Source organism: Varanus komodoensis, unplaced genomic scaffold (genome assembly GCF_004798865.1).
Source record: "Varanus komodoensis strain SLA01 unplaced genomic scaffold, ASM479886v1 scaffold17, whole genome shotgun sequence".
In the NCBI taxonomy this organism is placed as follows: Eukaryota; Metazoa; Chordata; class Lepidosauria; order Squamata; family Varanidae; genus Varanus; species Varanus komodoensis.
Genome location: NW_025335505.1, coordinates 7,240,036 through 7,260,479, shown reverse-complemented (window position 1 = coordinate 7,260,479; position 20,444 = coordinate 7,240,036). Strand labels below are relative to the sequence as shown.

At 43.3% G+C, this 20,444-nt stretch overlaps 1 protein-coding gene across 3 annotated transcripts in view; it reads right to left on the bottom strand.

Annotated features, from left to right (window-relative positions):
- Nucleotides 1-13,590: 13,590 nt before the first annotated feature.
- The window catches only part of LOC123021569 (cadherin-6), a 79,070-nt gene continuing 72,216 nt past the window's right edge, over nt 13,591-20,444 (bottom strand). For 2 of the 3 annotated variants that reach the window (XM_044426400.1, XM_044426402.1), the window contains 3 exons: nt 19,868-19,985; nt 19,125-19,376; nt 13,591-14,081 (listed from right to left, as the gene is read on the bottom strand). In XM_044426400.1, the coding sequence (XP_044282335.1) occupies nt 13,591-14,081; nt 19,125-19,376; nt 19,868-19,985 (861 nt within the window). The remainder of the gene's footprint in view (nt 14,082-19,124; nt 19,377-19,867; nt 19,986-20,444) is intronic. The other variant, XM_044426401.1, reaches the window with a different exon arrangement.

The window sequence follows — 20,444 nt, the reverse complement described above, 5'->3', positions numbered from 1 at the left end:
CAGCATAGGCCCAATAATGGGCTCTTAAATGTGTTTTGTCAGATTCATCCCGTGATCTCCTCCACCTACGCTCTAGACGTCTCCCGGCCTGCTTCATTGCCCACAATTCAGATGTATATCAAGGGGAAGAGTGAGCTCTGCCTGGCGGGAGAGGACGCTTAGGTGCGATCGTGTCAACAGCCCTAGTCATCTCCCCATTCCATAGTTCGACCAGAGCCTTGATGGGAGCACCAGTCTTGTCAGCCAGAAACTCCCCCAGGGCCTTCAGGAATCTGTCTGGATCCATCCAGCTCCGGGGGCGGACCCACACAATTGGGTCCACACCCTTACAGAGGGAGAGGCCGCTCTCGAGCACAAACCTCACGAGGAAACATAAACATATATCTTAAAATATATCCATTTATATGTATAGACACACATTCATTTGGGCGTATTATCAATTTAAATAAAAATAAAGTCCAGTACTATAGTGTGAAAGACTGTGGCCAGATAAACTGTGTGTTGACTTGTTTTAGCTGCTGTTTGGGTGCCAACTGTTATTGTGATGTTTGGTTTGGTTTGGTTTGATTTTGGGCTAGCCTGGGCTGGGCTTGGTTTTAGTTGGTTTGGTTTGGCCTTAAACTAGAATTGGATTGGCAGGCCTTCAAATGGATGACCCCTTCAAACAGAGGACTGTCCTCTATAAAAGAGGACATATCATCACCTTGGCATTTCTAGGTGAGAGCTAGCAGGGAGACCAAAGGCAGTTGAACTCCCCCTTTGCTGCCTTCTTCTTCTTCTTCTTCTTCTTCTTCTTCTTCTTCTTCTTCTTCTTCTTCACCAATGCCCCTCCCCCCCAAAGTTATATTTTCCTTGGCTGTGCCTACTTCTTTCAGCACCCAGCTGGGGAAAATGCAATTAGAGTTGCCTGGCCAGAAACAGCAGCATGGGAGAATCAGTGGGTGGGGAAAGGGTTCGGGTGAGCCTCCCCTTGGCTTTTGGGTTTCAACCATATTAGAAAATGCTTCTCCTGCAATGTTTGAAAGCCTTCCGCTTGCCACTTCGAGACCCTTTTCTCCTCTGTGCCCCATCACTGTAGCTGCCAGCCCCCCATTACTGCTGCTTGGTGCATATCATTTTCAATGCCATACTGAGAGCCTTGGCAAAGCTGCCCAACAATAAGCGGGAACGGCAGGCATATGAAGAGGCAGCAGCTTTTCTTGATCAGCACTTGTGATTGTAACACAGCACTGTGCTTAGTTATATTGATTTGCCTCTGAGAGCTCCTTCTGCCATATAAATCTCATCAGAAATACTTAAAGATTGAGTTCCACAAGGCCATTGTTTCATTATTTCTCCCTTTCCTGAGGGAAAAGAAACAGAGGCAGGAATTCTTTTCTCTGTGTTCCAGCTAGAATGGGTCTCTCACAAGCTTCTTCTAAACGTCTGCATATTTTAATGTTCAGAGCATTACGAAATATGCACACAATCCCACTAGCTCTATTGTGATTATCTTTGTGAATTGTGAATTGTGAATGCAGAGGTGTGTTTATGAGTTTATGCCACAGTACAAAGAGGAGCTTCTATCTTAAAAAATATAAAATAAAAAACAAAGCAAGAACAAATCTTCGAGGGGTATGAATAACAAATATTCTTGACATTCTTTAAGTTCAGAGAAGATGAAGGAGAAAATGTGTTTATTGTTTCTTGATCAGTATAGGAAAAGTTTGGTATTTTAAAGATTCCTAAAATGCTGTTTAGGCTGCAACCTGAGATTCTCTTCCAGTTAGTTTTGTTGTGTTAAAAAAGAAAAAGAAAAATCAGTCCCATGTATGTCAAAGGAGGAATACTTGCTTACCTATACAAGGTATTTCTTGCTTAAAATAATCTCACTCCCCTACTCTCCATCCATGCCATTTCTCTGTCCCAATGGCACTGTGGCATAGTGGTTAAGAGTAAGTCATTGGGACTCAGACAATCTGAGTTATAGTCTGCGCTCAGCCATGGAGCTCACTAGGTGACTTTGGGCAGTCACAGACTATCAGCACAATCTACCTCACAAGGTTGTTGTTGTGGGGATAAGATTGAGAGCAGGAGGAGAAGAATGGTAAGCCACTTTGGGTTCTTTAAAAGAAAAAAGGCAGTATATAAATCTAATGACTAAAACAAGTAAATGCAGGTGGAGAGGCAGCTAGAGAGGGAATGAGATGCTTTTGTGGCATCCTCTGTAGGTGGTGGCAGGATCTTCAGCCTGGGGTTGGGTTTGGCACAATTTGTTGCTCTTCCAACTCCACCATCTAAGGAAGGCGCCTCACCTTCCTTCATGGGTAGACCAACCCTGCATGCCTCTGTGTTTGATACCTACTTTAATCCTTAGCTAAATCTTTATTGTTTTCAGAGTGAATGTTTTGGACAGAAAGACAGACAGACAGACAGATGGACAGCCACTGTTCATGTCTGCAGAAACCTTTCTAAAAACAAACTAAGGACCTTGAGCTGCTTCCTGAAGTTAAACTCTTGCAAACATAATATATTCTAAATTTGCAAGCCAATTATAGATGATGGTGTTCTCTTATTTAATAGAAGCTTATGGTAACTAGAAAATGGTTCCAATATTGTAGGACCACCATGAGCACAACAGGAATGAGTGCCTCCAAAAGGAACCTGGGAAAAAGCAGAAACATTCATTTCTGGGAGAGGGGAGGTCAGTAGAGGTCCCCTCTGTAAGCTCCACTGACCTGCCCCATTCTGGAAACGAGTGTTGCCATGTGATTTGATTGCTTCAGGAACTGGTTGCTTCCCCTTGTGCCAGCCCCAGCACCAACATGGTAGAGATCTGTCTCTTAAAAAAAAGAGGCTTTTCCCACTGTCCACTTGATCAGCTAATGCGGGTGTCAGGGGAAAGGTCACCACTCACAGTGTAGATGTTTGATTTTGTGTGATTGTATATGTTGGTCTATAATCTGTCCAGGGGGCTATGTGGTTAATCTGGTGGCCTAAAAGTCTAATTAATAAATAAATGCAAAGGGAAAATAGCCATCTTAATCAGGATTGTTTGTGCATGTAGGAAGAGGCAGGGTTAATCTCTCCTGTCAGTGATCCTGATGCAGCTAAGGTTGATGAGTTCTATTTCCCCCTTCCAATTGCTGTAGGAAACCAACAATATTGATTAGGATTAAGAAAGTTAGAACATAATAAACAAACAAACAAGAGCATAGCCCCGAAACACACCATGGGTTCTGCAAAGGGTGTTCACCTTTGCACAACACCTCTCCCTGTTTTGATTGGATGACCCAGGAAGCCATAGTTGAGGCTGGAATATTTGGAATGACTGCCAGCACACATCACAGTCCACCGTGGGTTGTATGATTCTCCCAACAGGCTCTTTATGTCGGGTTCCCTGGAAAGGAGAGAAACTTGTCAGGCCTGCAAGCCACAAAACTTTGAGTTGTACCTGAAGAGTTAAACATGAAGAGATAGCAGTCTTCTCGAGTGATCCAAGCAAAAACAGACGGTTGGGAAAGCATTTGGAAAAATACGGATCCTTTAATTAATCAGGGGACATAAATATGGATGTAGCTAGGAAAGCCCAAGTTTTAGCTTGGGATACAGGCAAATCATAAATGAGATGATGCTTGAACCTGAAGAGAATAACCAAGTCACTTCAGACTTCTGTGGAGACTCAAGAGTACAATTCTTGACATATACCGTTTCCTACCCTGTTTGCTCAGGGCATCTTCATCTTGTTGTTACCTTGCTAAATGCTAAGTGTCATGATAGGTGGAACATGTGGGCGAGTACAGGCATCTATTGCTGAGCCACTGGGACGAGACATCTTTGCAAAGGGCAGTTACACAATGCATAGGCAGTGCCTTTGCCACCAGGCCTGCTAGTAGAGCACAGGGTCAACAGCAGAGTGCAGCTAGGGTGGGACTATGTGGCCAAGAGCCAGGGACCAGTAGCCTAGTAGCTCCTGGAGAGCAGCAGAAAGACATCCTGTTTTCTTCCTGCTATCAACTGTCAGAAATAAATAACAATGATACATGATCATGACTTTGCTCTGATTTTGAAGATGCAAAGCTGCATGTGCTTGGTGATGATGCTGAGCTGCTGAGATCAGGGTTGGCAAACAGTGTGATCAGAAACAAAGAAGCAGTAGAAAGGCATGAAAAGGGTGTTCAAGGTGGAGAGGAGGAATATTAGTTGCATAGGTCACAGCTGAAGCGATGTGCATCTGAAGCACCCCCTTGTGAGTTCATCACAGCTAGCTCTAAAGCGATGGAGTTGCACCACTGGACTCAGAGGTACCTGGGTTCCCCATACTCAGTAGCTGCAGTAGCAGGCAGGCACTTAACGTCCCACATGCCTCCAATGCAGCATCACTCCTGTGCATTGGGGGTGCATCCGTGTCAAAACATCTGGAGGTGGGTGACAAACAAGTTACTCCACAGACAGTAAGTCTAGCATGATCTCACTGAGTTCAATAGGAATTCCTTTACTCTCAGGTAAGTTTATATAAGGTAAGTTTGCACTCATAATTATGCTTCATCTTTCTGCCTATCTCTTTGATATGTCATTCTTGTTTTAACGTTCTGCTGAAATAAGATTCTTTAAGAAACAGTTTAGGAAAAAAAACAGTTTATTTAGTAGTATCATATAAACAACTTGTTACAAAAATTGATTTTCAAAAAAGGTAAATTCACTTTGTGTATATGTGTGAGAAAGTACTGCTCAAACAAATGAAAGGGGAAACATTGCACTGAACAAGAAAGAGAATAGGCAAATACGTTGGAGGAAGCAAGCAACATCATGGCAGAAAAGGACCGCAGCCCTGGTGAAAGAAGGGACTCGTCCCATCACTCGGGCATCTTGCAGTGCAAGCCAATGTGTCAGAAGCGCATCCCACTGTGTTGAAAGGTGCGTAAGACTGCAGCCCTCTGGGTCTACCTCGTCTGATCCCTCAGTGGAGAGGGACCTCTCGAGTCATGGTTCCAGGGTAGTCATCCTCACTACAATAAGGAAAATGCTCCTAATTCCAGCTTGAGCAGAGATAAGTGGCGGCACTGCGATGCCCTGGGCCATGCTCTGGCATCCTCCAGCCAGGACAACCAGATGGATCTCAGCAGCTCCTTGACTGCCTGACTACAGCAAGTGAATGAAAAGAAGCAGCTCTACCCATCCACAGACAAAATAACAGCAAAAGCAGTGCCGGGACAGAGATTTGTCTGGAAACACCCACACCTGATCTGGAAGGCCTGCCTCCTGATATTCAGGGCCTTGCGCATTCACAAGGGCAGTGTCACCCGCCCATGTGGTGCGTGGTCCAAGCCAGAGCTCTAGCCAGCCGTGAGACTGAGCCGAAAGTAAGCTTGCATTCATGGTGAGAGAAGCTCCTCGCCATGGAAATCGTGCGGACAGCAGTGCTTCGCCCTGGCTGGGATACAGCTGCCTTGAAGGCAAGCGTTTCTCAGTGCTAATTGGCCAGTGCTCCCATTCTGTCTTGAATGCTTCCCCGTCTCTGCAACAAGGAAAGAAAGGTGACTGGAAACAACCGCACGGAAAGAACAGCTACTCCATCTTGCCAGATGATGGCATCCACCCTAATTTATGCCCAGGTCTCTCCGTTTAATTAAAAGAAATCAATACCCGCCCAAAAAAAAGAGAGAGACATTTATTTTAAAGGGTTGAAAAATTGCAAATCACAACAGGCATTTGCCAAATTGACATAGTCCCCATTGTATATGGTTAAGATGCACATCGCATTTATTATAAGGCCAAGAAAACAAGGGGGAGGGGAGGTGAATTCCACAGTAATTAAAATAATTGAATATAATCATACAGTTTTCTTGAAGCGTTTCTTTCTTTAAAGTTTTGTCAGAATCAAAATAGCTTAATGTTTGCTGTGGATTCTTTTTAAATATTTCTTTTAAATGTCTTTTACCTGAATGCCTAATAATAATCCTATACATTTTTAATAAACACTAAACTAATAGGTCTTAGAAAACTAAATGCTTATACAAAGTGTTATCCGGATGTATTTACATCAATAGTGCAGTCTTGTAGGAAGGCAAGTGCCCACGGAGGCTGAAAGGTTCTCAGTATCTATGCTGGGCCTTCTTTGCCTCACTCGTCAAACCCACGACATTTGGAAGGAAAGGAAATGTCATTTTGCAACCTTAGATGCACACAATATATAAGATCACAAAATTCTAGTTCAAAACAAAGCTCACTAGCACGTCTGCCAATGGCAAAGCTACTGATCGACTGGGGAAAAATGCCTGGCTTGCTGGTGCACCTGCCTAGCAGCTGGATTGTGAGATCCGCACAGATGAGATCGAGCTGCTGTTAAGGGCACTGGAGCAAGGGCAGTGAAGCAAAAAAATAAAATAAAATAAATATCCATGTTGGCAGCCCAACCTGCCACATCTGTGTCCACTCTACTTTTGATTACATATTTTAAAACTATAATTACAGTTTACCTTCCTCAGTGTTTGTTCAGCCCCAGGTTTGTGTGTTAAACACCTGTGGATAACAAGAGAGCCTTTTTCACATCAGCTCTTTTGCTGTAAGGAGGGTTTTAGAAAAAATGGTGTATGTTGGATAAGACCTTCAGTGTAGTATTGCAGTGTCGGTGTATTGAAGATTGTCTCAGCAGTAACTGAATTAAACTGCTAGTACAGGGAATGCAAGAAATCAATGACATAAAAATAACAATGTGTTTCATTCACTTCTAATCATTAGACTAGCTACTGCATTTCCCCTTTAGGAAGCTTTCAAGCTGCTGAAGGCATCAAACATGATTTTCAGTCAATGCTTTCCCCTCATTCATTTAAACACAAATCTCATCATAACAACTTGGCTATTTCCATATTGCTTATCATTAGCAGTGCCACTGAATCAATATGTGGTCTCTCTCGCATAACTTGAGCATGTGTCTCAAGATCTCACCATTCCCTTAGTTAGTGAGTGATAGGCAACCTCATGGTGAAAAATGCAGTGTGTGACAGGAGTGCACAACCTTTTTTGCCCCGGGGGGCGGTCACAATGTTGCTGCCATGAGCAAGGGAAGGGCAGCTGGTGCTGGGGGCAATTCAGTGGGGGAGGCGTGTTCAGGACAGCTCTGGGGAGCCACCTCAAGACTTTGTGCGGTGAGTTGTGCAGTTCTGTCTTCCAGTGTTGCCATGCCTTGGAAAAAGGATGCTAGATGAGGCGATCTGGAATGTGGGCCAGTTCCTCAAAGTAAGGAATATCTGTTCACATGCAGGATACATAGGAAGCCTACCATCCTTCTGTTTTAATGTATGAAAAACTACATTTGCACCCACGACTAAGGGGCCTTATTCAGTTTCATTTACAGAATATGAGAATGAAGAATGACATTTGTATCCACATTTAGGGGGCTGTACGGAAGCTAAAACTTGAACCCTAAATACATTTACTTAGAAACAAATCCCAGTGATTCCAAGTAATGCCTGGGATCACAGTCCAAAAGACCTGGCTCAGTTAATTCTGAGTCTGCAGGACAAGGAACAGCTGCAAACACTACAGCAAGGATTGAGAAACATTGATTCTAGCTACTGATTGTGTATGAATGCATTAGTATTTCCATATCAGGCTATGTCACCAAGGGTGAGTGCAATCCTATGCAAAGCCACTCAATGGGATTTACTCATAGAAGAGGGTCAAACTACATGTTACACTGGCTGGATTGCCCTGTCACAACCAGCAACCTGGCCTGCCTGTCAGAGTTTGTTTTTCCCTTCAAGCTACTGGTCAATCAGGCTCATAGAAGTGAGCCTTTTTCCCCCTGTTGGCACCTTTCCTCTTAGTCTTCCAGGCTGTATTCCAGGAGACACTGCAGGGAGGAATGAGGCTCCTCTCTTTGGTGACTCTCGAGCAGGCTCCACCTGGACCCCTGGAGCAGGAGAGGGGAGTGCCTGACACACACGCAGGTGAAAATGGGGCATCCACAGTGGAAAGGAGTACTGCTGCTCAGCTGATTCCCCCAGGGCTCCCCCACTGGCATGCCCGAGAGAACCCTCACACACAGAAGCCCGAGGGGGGAGAATGAGCTGAGTGGCGATGCTCAGCTGGGGGCAGCCCCACCCAGCTGATTCTCTCGTTGGACCCTCTTCCTCATTTCCACTTGCAAGAGAGCCTTCTCCAGCCCAGAGTTGTGCCACCTCCCACCCTACACTGTTCCTTGGACGAAAGGTGCCCAGATGAGTGTGGGGCTGGGGACACCTCGCTCACAGTGCGTGTTTCGACATGTGGCCTCTGAAGACCAAACAGGCTACACTGCAGTCCCACAACAGGGTTCAGACAACATGGCAGACCACCCATGGTAAGCCGCCACCACCACCACAAAGCTGTGGCTTCTTGCATTGTGCAAAGCCAGCCTCTGTGCCCTTTACAGATGAGTGTGGTCCCCCCCCCCTTTACTTTAGAGTAAGAGCACGTGGCTCCAAGTTCAAATGTGACTGGCACACAGCAGGAGGGTATTAAACCTCTCTCCCCAATCCATTTGCTGCCTCAGATCACACACAGACCCCACACAGAGCTTCGGAAATGGTAGGAAGCCTCAGTTCCCTCTTGAGTTCTCGTTGCTGTTGACTCTCCATGTTGGAGGTGGAATTTTGAGAGACAAAAGTAGAGCGTTTTAATCCCCTCTTCCCACTGAGCATTGTTCCCGAGCAAGGGAAAAACACTGAGGGAAAATAAAAGTTTAGCTACATAATACAGAATGAATGTAATGTGCACTTTGACCTGTATGGTGCAGCCTTATTTTTTCATAGTATTTTCACATGGCATCAATGTATGTATTCACACTTCCTTCTGCTATTCAGTGTCATAATGCATCTTCTTTTCTTATCACTTTGACATGGAGTGTTTTTTCACAGAGTTTTGCTTTTAGTTGCACTTTATCTTACACTAAGGATAAAAATACAAAGGCTGCAGTCATATATCAACAAAGTAAGAGTGGATGCCAAAAGAATCCTATTCGTGGAAAAATCCATACTCATAAATTGCATGGATAAGAGCAAACTTCAGGTGATTAATACAGAATGTGTCAGCCCCTGGAGAATCCCATAATTCATTTTTTATTCAGTTTGGCATCTTAATTTTGATGCCAGTATGTTAAATAGTTTATATAATATTTATGCACAAGCTGTGGGTGGCTTACTGTCATTTTATTGACAAGGCAAAACACTTTGTCAATAAATGCAAAGTTCTAGCTAGAATTGCCTGCTACTTAGTGTCACTGATTCGGGGGTGGTAGGAGAGCACTTCTGCTTAAGCCATCAAAGTGTCACTGAGTTAGTGTAGCTAATCCGAGCTAAATCAACTTAAGCCATCAAAGTGAATTTGCTATATCAGGGAAAAAAGTACAATCAACGCTTGTTCATACAATCTACTCAATGCCTTAAGCTTCTGCAGCTGATTTGGCATGGTGCGACTTAAGGCACGCATTTCCATGGCCTATATAATATTCAATAGGATGCTGTGCCCAATGCCTTGCCAACGGCCCTCCATTTGGCCCAGTCTAATGAAGCCCAGTGCTGCATATAAGCATGCAAAGAGATGAGTGAAGAGTGCCTTTTGGGAGAGGGAGCCCATCAGATTCCCATGCTCGGCTCTCTGAAGCAGCTGCACAGCCCCCTTCCTCATGACTTGGCACCACGTAAGTGTGCTGAACATTCACGTGGGTGCACGCCAGGAAGTGAGCCCACACAAACACTGTGCAAGCAGTGCCTCCTTCCACACACGTGACTTGCGGCCTACATTTGCAGTTCACATGTTGTGGAAGAAGGTTGCCGTTTGTGCAACTGGAGTGCCATGAGTGTCCCTGGAATGTCTCATGGCTCAGCCTATTTCTTCAGTGAGGGGCAAGCATGAGAAGAAGTCTGACCAGCAGAAGAGGGCTGAATTCTGAGAAGGCTTCTTGCAACCCGAGGCATGCAAAGGTTCATGCATTCCACAGGCTTTTTATTTTACCTTATGTTTTCACTTCTGAAGCTATCAAAAATCATGCTGGATCCTGCCCTGCTCAGTTTTGGCTCACATCACCCAGGAGATGCTGGATGTTTCACTTAAGAACAAACAAACAGAAAGAGCTCCTGGCAAGTTGATCAGTAGCCTGGTTGATCTTAGCCTCCCAGACCCATGAGTACATCTACCCTCAAAGTTGTCCTGTACTGACTGGTTAGCTTTTATTTCTTCATCACGGTATTACTGGTCCTGATCATGCCTGGTTTTACATCTTAGGCCAGCTGTGGACAACTTGTGACCTTCCAGGTATTTTGGTTTACAGTCTTATGATCCCTCACCATCAGCTAGGGTGGCTGGAACTAATGGAAACTGTAGCCTACAAATTGCAATTCCAATGCATCTACATGACTTATATTGCACCAAGTTCCTCAACAGAGTTCTCTTCCTGTTACTCCCTCCATAAAAAGTATTTGCTAATTTTCCCCGCAGCTAGATCACCCAAGGTCTTTGGCAGAGCAATAGCAATCCAGTTGTGTGCTCTGACCGTAGCGGGGGGGGGGGGGGGGGATACAAAAACCATTTGCCGTTTTCAGTTCTTGCTCATCATACAGGGTCTTTCAGATTAGTATTCAAATCAGCCTCTTCACTATCTACTATTAATAATATTGTTTCATTTCAAGAGCAGTACCTACATCATTTTATTTTTTGTAAATACTGTACTAAAATACTTCACCTTTCATGATGTATCACTAATTTTCGGATTGGTTATTTTTGCAGCACTGTATTTTGTTCAAGTGACCTATTCAAGCTGTAGATGACAAGATGTACCCAAAATCTGAAATAGTAATTCACTAATTACTTCTGCATCTTGTAAATTGTTTGTTGTAAGGGACAGCCATTGACCTGACTGAGGGTTTGTTCTGGTGGTTTATGATTCCTGTATTTGTGTTTCAAATTCTGACAACTGACAGTAGTTTTTATAAAGGATTGTAAGGGACTTGAGAGGGGCTTCACTTCTCATAGTGTAAGATCTACATATATATTTATTCTACCCTATTATTGTCTGACAATTTTGAAGCTTGTGCAGAATCCCTCTTTCCAAATGTCAGTAGTCCTCCAAGGGGCAGGCGGAGTTGCCCATTTGCAAATATTTAGCTGAAGAAAATAAAACCAGCAAAAGACATGATTCTGCACAGCTTTTCCAAACAGGGGCCTTCCAGATGGTTTGAACTTCAGCTGTCATCAACCCCAGCCAGCACACTGGGAGATGTAGTCCAAAACAGATGGATGGCACCAGGTAGGGGAGGGTTGTTTACCATCAAACTGGAACAGGTGGAATGGTTAGTTACTACTGTGGCTGATAGCTCTAGAAGGTGTTTTGAAACATCTAGGAAATGGATGTCCTACACTTTCCCTCAGGTTTTTTTTTCCATGATAGAGTCACATTTACAGGGATCTCTTTCAACATATTTTGCATCCCTGCCTTTAAAATGTTATTACAGGAATGTAATATCAAAACTGCTCTTCTGCTCTCTGAGAAAGAAGTGGCAAATTTGGCAAATAAATACTCTTTTATAAAAGGATGTTCTAAATACAGTCCTTTGATACCCACATCTTTAGTGTGTGTAGTTATGATAGGAGAGATCCAACTTATACTGGTTATGGCAAAAGGGAGAAGTAAATGGATTCATAGCTTGATTTCTTAGCAATGTTTAGGCTGCAATCCTATGCATAGGTGGGAGTGATACTCACTTGAACTCAGTGAGACTTACTTCTGAGTAGACATGCCTAGGAACACATGAACCTGGTCTGACTTTCCGTGATCATGGCTTCATACTTCCAAGAGCACATGACAGCAATGGACCTGACCCTACAGCTGTCTGAAGCTCCTGGCAAGGTTCCCAAGGGCTTTTGTCATGCCAGTTCTGGCCTTATTGAATCTCTTTTACAAACCATAGAAGTGAGTGCTGCTTGGTTGCTGTCCCACCAGGTGTCATGGCTACAACAGAGGCTTCAACCAGATCTAGAGGGCTGGAGTGCAGATTCACATTTAGTGGGGACTTCACATGATTAATTCAGAAGACACTTTCTGCCTATATAGATCAGCAGGTAAGAACCTCTGCACCCTAACTATATAACCAAAAAACTGAAATCATTAAAGCATATGAAACTAGACAATTGTCAGAAGACTGGATCTACTATAATGCAAAAAGGGAGCATATTTTAAACAAATCATTTAGAATACTGCCATTTTAAAAAGCAGAGAGCACCCAAGCAAGTCGGATGGGACTTATGGTCAGTTTGGTCGGCAATCCAAACCAGGTGGACCAAAAGTCAAAAAGCCATTCTGGCAACACTGTATAACACTCGTTCAAGTTTTTCATACTGTTTCTCATAATCTGAGTACCACCTTTTCACTTACCAGAGTTCTGACCTATTGTCTTATCAACACTTGTTCCTTACTCTGCCTTTCGCTTTTCTATTTACTTTCATCTCTCTCTCTCTCTCTCTCTCTCTCTCTCTCTCTCTCTCTTGCTCCCCCCTACCCCCTCTATGTTTGATTCATAACATTTGGGATATTCTAGGATTTCTACGAAAATCCATCTTCAGCGTGCCTCATGGTTAATATGAACTCCCAGCCAATGAGCTGAATAACACGGCTGACCTCTCTTTATATATGAGTTGGATCTAGATGTAGTCATAGTTAAGAAGAGTAGCACCATTGAAATAAATGGGACTTAGGTTAACTAGAACCAATCAATTTGAATGGGCATGTTCCAAGTATGACTATATCTGAATCAAATGCCATGCTCATGTCCCTTTCTCAATATCTCTCACATTGTCTCTGGTGGAAGGCTTTGCAGGAACACCATACCTTAAACATGGCGCACTCCTATGGCACACCTGGTAAACCCAGTGAGAGCTCCCTGCAGCATACACCAACTGTGCGCTGTTCGCTCCAGCTCATGATTGTCAACAACTCCTATGGTGTAATGCTTTGACAATTAAAGTGACCGATTCAATATTAACACTAATACTTGAATGGTCAGTAGATCATCTAAAATATATTAGACCGTTGTAGGCAGATTGTGGGTTTTAAAAGGGTTATGCTCTCCTCCTTTCCTTCACTGGAATAGCTATGCTAAGCCACAATACTTTCTTACAATGGGGGTATTTAAATATATAATCTGCAGAAAATATGTCTGAGCTGAATAATTAAAATACAGTAAGATTATTTGGTGAACCATAACAGTAAGATAATCCAATTTACAAGATAAGAAGAACAATTTAAACTATTATTCTGTTTCTGTTCCTGGTGTCCCTCAATTTCCTTGCCATTGTGTCTATTTAACTGCCTAGGTAAACAGGATGCACCCCCCCAAAAAAAGCCAACCCTGCCCCCCCCCAACCATCCTTTGTGTTTCCTCATTATTTGCCTCACGGAAGCGCAAATTATATTTGGGAGTGGAGAATGACATTAGATCCACAAAGACTGCAGTCACGGAAACAATTTGAACTGGTAGAATAGAGAACCCTTTCAGAGAACTGTGGATAAATAGAAAGAAGTAGCAACGTCGCACATTTCAATGCTGTTTCTTGGAAATGAAAAAAGGCAACATATTAAGAGTCTTTATCACTGTCTGCTCCACCATACATATCGGCCAACTTTTTAAACCGAGGTCCCCAGTCACTGAGGTAATCATAGTCCTGGTCTCCATCTGTTGTCACTGACTCCAAGGAGCTGAGAGATTCTGCCACAGAACCATTGCCTTCATATGCATATGTTGCTAATGAGTCATATGGGGGTGCTGTCGGATCCGTATCATTCTCCTTTAACCTTTGGCTAATGAAATCTCTGACATCAGTGTTATCTCGTACCACTGGAGTCCGGCGGGGCATGAAAAGCGTTTCTGGCACAATGTCTCGGCGCAATTTATTGTCTTCTATGGCTTCAGGGTTACGCAGTGTGCCAATATCAAAGGCTTGGGTGTCTTCCTCTCCACCACCTTCATCGTTGTAACTGACAATGTTGTCTCGGATGTCTTCTTTGGAGATGATCAAAGGCTCTTTCTTCCGTTGCCTTCTCAGGGCTGCGAACAGAACCACTGTAACTGAAAAGGAAAAACAAACCAGGCTTGAGGGAGGGGTTAGTAATTTTCCACCCAATTAGAACCAGACAAATCAAAGATGAATTCTATATTGCTTGACCCTTGTTTTTTACAGGAAGACTTGCCAAATGGAGCACTGCAAGCCTACATTCTCACACCTGAACTGATCCTAGTATGATCACTGTGGGAACTGAAAATAGGATAAATACTATCCTATAAATAGGAATGCAATGGAATTTCACGTGAAAAGGAAGATGAAGCACAGCTATTTTTTATCAGCAATAAATGTTTTTTGTTTGTTTTGTTTTACTTTGTGAAGCAAGGAAACTATCTTTTCGAAATCACAAATGCAGTTTCAAGGCAGACAAAAGGAAAAAAGGAGAAGCGAGTCCCATCGAATGACTAACGCTGAACTCCTGAAATGCTTTGGCATTTGTTCTCTAGAGAAAGCACATAGCTTTGTTTCTTTTCAAGGTGGGATGCCACATTGGCAGTATAATTTAAGGAAGAAGAAGAAACAAAGAATACTTGGCCTTCTTTTTTTCTTTCCTTGAGAAAAACAAAGAACATTTCTTGGTATTCTCCCTGTTGCTTCCTGTGGCCCTTTCCTCATCTCAGTGGTCCCTAAGGATGCTGTGAACATTGATAGGTATAAGAGTGATGAGGTCAGGCAGTGTCTGTTCAGAGGCTAGATCTGGCCCCAGGGCCACCGATTGCCAAGGATAGACTCTGACCTGGGTTCAGCCACACACAACAGCCAGGGGTCTCAGGTGTGAGGATTTGCCTCAAAAGGGATCCCAAGCCACTTCAGAGTGGCTCAGGTAGGCGTTGATGTGGATGCTGATACTGAGAGGACTGCCATAAATTCAACTGGCAAAGATCCTCAAGGCTGCTCTGCTGTTTTGTATTGTTTGTTTTGCATTTTCAAGGAACATGTAGGTCCCACAAATTGCCTTTCTCCACAGAATCCCGGGGCTGTGTAGTTCGGTGAGAAAGGTGAGAGATCACCTGAGAACTCTTACCACACATAAATTCCTAATTTTTCTTTTTTGTGAAGGCATGACAGTGAAACAGTATAGAGCTAAGTGGATGCTTAACTGTGCTCTCAGGCAGAGGCTTTGACTGTTCTCCTTACCCCAGTGCTTCACAAAACACATCTTTAAAAGCATGAAAATGGATAGGAGAGGTAATGCTGAGTTTTGTCCTTACTATGACTGGCAGCCCTAAGACAGATGATGCATTTGGATTCCTGTTGCAGGGAATATTAAGGATTAATCAGTGCTGATTATAGGCACCCTGAAGCAAGGTACTGTTGGGCCCCTGACCTCTTCAGCCTAGAAGAGAATGTGAATCTTAAATCAGGAAACATAAGATGTTCCTGACCCTACCTGAGCATCTGCCCATCTCACCCAGAATTGCCTAATAAATTTGATTGACAACATCTTTCTAACAGAGGCCCTTCCTAACACCTGCTGATATTCTTTAATTGGAGGTGCCTGCCCACCAGGGGTTGAGCCTGTGACTTTTTGCAGGTACTCTGCTACTGAGCTAGGGATCCTCCCTTTATTCTCTACACAGCTACTGGGATGTTCTGTGCACTCTGATAATGAGTAATCTATTTATGTATTGCCCCCATTTGTCCATAGCTGGGCCAGGACAAATACCTGCTGTCATCACTCTCAAGAGCCTGGACTTGGTCAGTTCTTCTGACCAACATATTCAGCATGTTGCTGCTGCCGCTGCCGCTATTGTTATTGTTGCCTATTCATTGCATCCTCTCCACAACAAAATTGTCTTTTGCTAAATATTCGTATCCAATGTCAGCCAGCTCAAAAACACAAAGCTGGTTTGGTTTTGTTTGCTTGTTTGTTTTAAACCTGCATCTTTAACATTAATATGAATGTATTTGCATGGGAAGAAATGAATGTTCAGGCTGGATTCTGTCAGTCACTCAATAACCTAGTTCATATGACAGCAACCCACTAAGAGCAAGGAGCCATGGGGGTTGTAGTGTCATCCAAACCAGGCACAGCTTCTACAGAGTGGCTTGATTTTCAAGCATGTGTCATCCTGGGAGCCCATGGCATGTTCTAGGAGCTATTTGACACTTAATTAGATGTTACATTATCAAACTTTACCCTTCCACTGATACCCAAATGGAACTCTGGAAGAACCTTGATTTACTCCTGTTGAATTGTAGTCTGAAATAGGACAACTGGGGATGTACTTTTTCTGGCTCCACCATCTTTTAAAAATTTAGATTTTTTTAAAAAATGTGTTTGCAGTTATCCAGTGCAAGGTGAGACTGCGCATATGCTAATTTGCACACAGTTGTCAGGGACCAGGTGCCTAGCTATGAATAGAAAATGGCCAGTAAAGGGCCTTCCCAGTCTCCAGCTGCTCCAGACAGGAAAAATATTAACCCCTCCATCCTTTTGGAGCAATTAGCGCAAGTGCACAAATTACCGCTTCATTTACTCTCAACTACCACATGAGTGTCTGTATTGCATAGGGCTTTTCCCCCCTTTCTTACCTAAGAACAATGAAGGAACTGAAGGAGTATCTAGAGACTTGGGGTGGAAGAGTTGTAAAGGTAGAAATCACAAAGAATGGCCAGTCCAACAATCAAAGTCAAAGGGGATTACATTGCTACAAGGGTGATACTGGTGCCACCCACTTTTGGTGCACCAACATTCCCCGTCTTGCCCCCAGAGACTTGACCTTTGCAGGTGAGAGGCAGGCAAATGACAGTAGTGGACTGTGCACAAATTAACCTATATGCAGTCTCAACTTCTTTTCTTTAGGAAACAAATGAGGGAATCGACCAAGCAGGACCACATGTATCAGGCAAACATGCAATTTTGTGCTTGTTGAGGACGGCCAATAAAATAATTTTAAAAGTGCAATTTTTAGGGACCGATATTTTTTTTTAAAAAACGAATGCAATTCCAGTTGCATTTTTGAGGCGGCAAAAATTGCAACGGCGATAAATGAAAAGGGTAGTGATCAGAGGAGGGAGGAAGACACAAGATGCATTCTTCTGCAAAGAGAACTGTGGTGTGTGCCAAAGCCATTTGGAAGAGTGAATGGTAAGAAGGTGAACAACCCACCACGAGCCTGATGGCCTTTCAGGTGCACCCTGCGTTCCGCACAGAAGTAGCCCACTGCCAGCTTATTCACGGGGTGGCTTAGCATGATGTGTGAATCCACCCAGTGAGTCAAATGTATGGAAACATCTGCTTTTGATACTCAGCTTTTCTTTTACTCTGAACTTGTAAAAGAAGCACTCTTGATCCTCAATCAAATGTTAACATAAATGTAAAGCTGAATGGTGGTTCGTTTCTTTGTGAACCCAGCAGCCCTTAGTATTATCTGGGATTTTGCAGGAAAACCAAAACAACAAAACCACAAAAGCCTAGGTTGAAAGTAAAATCCATCATGCAACCAGAAACAAATAAAAGAAACTACCAAAAGTTGTCCGCCTTTGTTTTTTGTTTGTTTGTTTAAAATAGGAATTGTAGGCCACTTTTTCCAGAATCTTTTTTCAGTGCTGAGGATGCGAAGCTTGAAAACACAACACTAAATAAATAAATAAATGAAAGATATCAGATCCATTAACTGAAAATCTTGTATGTTACACTTTTCTTTCATTTCAGCACTTACTTGAGATCCAAATAATTGTCATTTCAAACTTCACAGCTGCTTCCTTGTGCAGTCCAAATGGTAGAGCATGCTTAATAGTGCCTTCTGATGAGGCACAAGCAGCTAACATATAGGATGGGGCAGAAAGACGGTATCTCCAACTGGGCACAATGAAGTCTTTGCATCTTGGGGAATGCAGCCTACCTCTCACTAGGCAATGATGACTCTACAGTCACTAGGACCAGGATATCTATAGCTGATGCTCATAAACTGCCTCAGTGAGCTGAATTGCTTTATTGGCATGTCCACAACATCCTGGCTGGTGAATTTTGGATTATATGGATCTGTAGGACTGTGTACAGTTATCCCAGGCCAAAGTTCAGCGTTCTGTTCTCCTAGGGGTCAACCAGCTGCCTAAGGGAAGTCCACAAGTAGGAAATGAGGCAATAGCATCCTGTACATTATATTCTGCAGCAACGGATATACACAGTGGGGATATGTGAGGAATCCAAATTCAGTCTCCCAAATTCCAGTTCATTAGCTTTGCACTGGTGCCAACTTGCTGTGGTGGAAGTTGAGCCCGTTGAAGAACTTCTGTCTCTAAGATGGACCACAACTGGCACATTTGGTTAACTTGTAATCAAATTTGCACAAGTAAACATTCAAAACCAATGTGACTCTAGCACAGTTTGTATAGAATCAGCTGATTTGTGCAAATCACATTGTGTGCAAATTATGATTTGCTCAATTTGGCTGATCTGCACAAAACATGCTAGAGCCATGTGATTTTCATCTGCTTATTTGCACAAAATTCATTGGTGGTTAAAGACAGATTGCAGCCCATCTTAAAAATGGAAATGCATGAACCCCATCTCACTGAAGCCATTTCTAATCATCAGATTGGAATTGGGCAGGGAATCTGTTGATCCCAGTTTCAGCACATTCCTAGTGGCATTCAGAGACATAGCAGTTCTGCATTAGTCATTTAGCAAGTGCATGTTGGTGTGGTTCAAGGTTGGTGGGGATGCAGCTGTACATCTGTTTGATACCTGGCTTGCTGTGTGGAGGGAAGTAGGCTGCTGGCTTGTAATGGGTTGTGAGTCTATCTGGCAAGTGAATAACTGAGGCAGATAAGTGGAGCTGACCGTACGTATAATTGTCCGCACATTGTGCATCGGTCACCACTGACTGATGCACAAAATACTGATAATTGTACAGGCAAAATAATGGGTGTCCAGCAGCTTGCTAGGATGAACTTCAAAAAAGCTGCATAGTCTATATGGAGTGATTTCACTTGCCAGTTGCATCAGTGTGCAACACACATACATATGTTCTGGCCATTTGCTGGGAGTTGTTCCTTTTCCCCTTCCCCACCACAGAGACCGATTCATGGGAGCCCTTTACCTAGCAATATAATGATGCAGAGGAGAATTGCAATCAGAGCGCCGGTGCTAAGGCCCGTTGGGTGGATCAGTGCTTCTGCATTACAGGAGAGCATTTTGCCTCGCTGGTCACAAGCACACACCCGGATCGTCACCGTCTCTGTACTGCTCTGAATTGGATATTCATTGTCAGATATTACCATAGGCAAGAGGTACATGTTCATTTCATGTCTGCTGTATCTGGTTCTTCTTGTGAAAATCCCGGCTGTGTTATCTGAAAAGATGCATCAATATCATAAGAGGTACGTCCTTTTTGAACTGGTAAAGCAGTTCATTATCTTCAGACGATGGACTAAATGGTCTTTTAGCGGTCCCTTTTAGATGGTCCTATGCATATTTCACTTGTGACGCACACAATTTGCATTTCTCTTAACCCATCCAACCACCATCCCACACATCTACATCCCTGGTATGTTAGAAAAACAGTGGAACAAAAATGCTTGCCAACCTGATTGAAATATATATTTTCAAAAATACTCTCTGCATGTGCAGTTTTACCTTTCAAACTCCCTTCCATCATTGCAGCTTCATAACTACAGGAATAAGCATGCTGCTGTTGCTGTCAACATTGCCCAACCTCTGGGCAGTCCTTTGTTTGGTAGCTGTGGAAGCTTGTGAGGTCAAGGTCCTAGTTATACCATGATTCTGAATATTAAAACCCAAGGACATAGAAGGAAAGAGAATTAGATGGAAAAGCAAGCATACCTCGGTTGTCCTGAAGGGTGAAATTAGAGCTACTGGCTACTTCAGGGGCCAATGCGAATGAAAATTTGTGTCCACCAAAAGCATCATCTTTGTCAACTGCACTCAGGGTCTGTATAAGCTAAAAATTGAAAACAGAATTATGATAGTGTCAGTGTGGCATTCATACTCTTTGACACCAAGACCTTGTGCGTCAATTACCATTCAGAAGGAGCAAAGTTGGAGCAATCAGTCTGTTAGCAGTGATGTATCAGACAACTGAGGAACACAGTATATAACTGGGGTGCAGACCATTTGTCCAGATCTGCAATTGATATGCCGGGAGATGCACTGCACAGAACATGGCTCTCCCTCCCTCATTATCCTTTTTAGAAAGAAAGGGAGAAAGGGAGATGACACATCCGAGTACAAGAAGCAACTCCAGTGAACTTTGTCAAATGCAGTGTCACATTGGGTACTCGAGAAGACACCAGAATAGCTTGATTGCACTTGGCATTCCTGGAAGGAGCTACACTGATGCCTACTGCACACTGTATTAAAAACTATATATTTATTTCTTACGAAGTAACAGAAACCACAG